The sequence below is a fragment of the Trichinella spiralis genome (assembly GCF_000181795.1).
Source record: "Trichinella spiralis strain ISS 195 chromosome Unknown Scfld1223, whole genome shotgun sequence".
NCBI classification, from domain to species: Eukaryota; Metazoa; Nematoda; class Enoplea; order Trichinellida; family Trichinellidae; genus Trichinella; species Trichinella spiralis.
Genome location: NW_003528162.1, coordinates 3016 through 4772, shown reverse-complemented (window position 1 = coordinate 4772; position 1757 = coordinate 3016). Strand labels below are relative to the sequence as shown.

At 32.0% G+C, this 1757-nt stretch overlaps 1 protein-coding gene across 1 annotated transcript; it reads right to left on the bottom strand.

The window, feature by feature from the left end:
* Positions 1–10: 10 nt before the first annotated feature.
* Tsp_13015a (M-phase inducer phosphatase 2 (Dual specificityphosphatase Cdc25B)) lies at positions 11–1333 on the bottom strand (the record flags this gene model as incomplete). The annotated part of the gene is made up of 8 exons (XM_003370070.1): positions 1231–1333; positions 1027–1045; positions 839–914; positions 691–777; positions 483–638; positions 246–407; positions 122–176; positions 11–48 (listed from the first exon to the last, which is right to left on the bottom strand). Coding segments are annotated over exons 1-8 (696 nt in total), but the record flags the coding sequence as incomplete, so codon positions are not given.
* Between the last annotated feature and the right edge of the window lie 424 nt (positions 1334–1757).

Below are 1757 nucleotides of genomic sequence, written 5' to 3'. Positions count from 1 at the left end.
AGATACTCACTGTAGAATAGTCGCCAATGAAATTTCGATTATCACATCCTAAAATAAAATAAAAGAATGTTTCAACAATTAAAATTTGAATAGAAAAGAAAAGAAAAAGTACAAAACAAACCTTCTTGAAAAGCGGAACCAACGTCTGCTTCGGAAAAGCAACGAGCAAATGGATGCTGAAGAAAAGTAATGTTTTTTTTTACAATATTACCTATTACATTAGGATGAAAATTAAAATAAAATACTCTTTTTTGATTTGGAGAAATATCCAACAAGCTTTTTCTACGTTTAAGCTGAGGAGTTTGATTAGTGACATTTTCATTTGAAAGTTCTCGAAATGCAACACGTTTGCGTTGTCGTATAGAAAATGGCGTGTCGTTTTCTTCGGCAATTTTGAACAACTTTCGCTGAATCCAATGTAGAACATTAGAAAAATTATTCAAAAATAATTAATTTTTTTTCTGTTTAAAGCATTTCAATACTTGGCCAATGCGGAAAGAATTTTCATTGGGAAAAATGTTTTCATCACCTTCCGATTGCAACGAACCGCTGAGTAGGCTTTTGAAGTGACATTTCAAATCGGCTGGTGCTTCTTGCTCTTTGACAAAATCATCATCGAAGCCTTCGTCCGTGTTTGCCTGTAGAAATTTTCAATTAAATTTTACAAAAATTATTCATATTTATCCATACTTTGGCATCGTAAGAGCGAGACCTAAACCGTACATGTAATGTATTCGATTGTGATGAAACAGCTGGTAAATTAAATTGTGACGGACCCTATGAAAAAGATAATATTCATTTATTATTATTTGGTAAATTATATTTCATAATTTGATACTTTAGTTGTTGTTTGACCTTCTCCAAAACCACTGTCTTGAGTATCTTCGTCCATAAAAACCGATGACGGGGCGGGACTAAGAATCACTAAAAATCCAATCAATATTCATATTTCATCAACATCTACTTGTCCACTTACATACATAGTCCGTTAGTGTTGCATGTTAAATAAACAATTTTAATATTTACTTTAGCAGAATAAAGTCAACTAAAAAAATGCTTATTGTAAATTATAGGTAAATTATTGGCATAAATTTCGATAAAGCATATATTGTAATAATAATATTGCCGAAGGTAAAATTGATTGCTTTTAAAGATGATTGAGATAAAAATTGTTCAACAGTTATATCGACCAGATCACAGTTATATTTTGATCGCCCAACTATGCCGTACTCCCACTTTGTAATTGCACTACTGCAGCAGCAGATATAGAAAGTGAGTGATAATAATTTTCTGAAATGTTTGTCTTTTGTTGATTTAAAATTTGTATTATCATTTTTGCAATTCTGTTTCGTGTAAAATTTCAACCATTTTCCCCATTTCCAATACTACAAAATTTCACTACCAAAGGGTAAAATTCACAAAAAATAAGCTTAACAAAAAATTTGTCCCACATATCTATCTGTGTGTGCATTCATTGAACCACAATCTTGATAAATGACCCGAACATAATGATAACAGTTCAGAAAGATAAAACGAAAAAAACAGATACAGTAGTTTGGGTCAAATGGATATAATTGACAGAGCTTCAATCGTAAATGTGCACGTGCAACGGACGGGAAAATCAGAATAGCTCGCGATTACGTGAGCCGCACCATTGACATGAAAGTTATTTTGTCAGCTATATAGTGGATTTTGGATAAATATCATCCTACTCCTTCCGCCATGCTAATCAACTAATGAAACATCCATTCACGAAA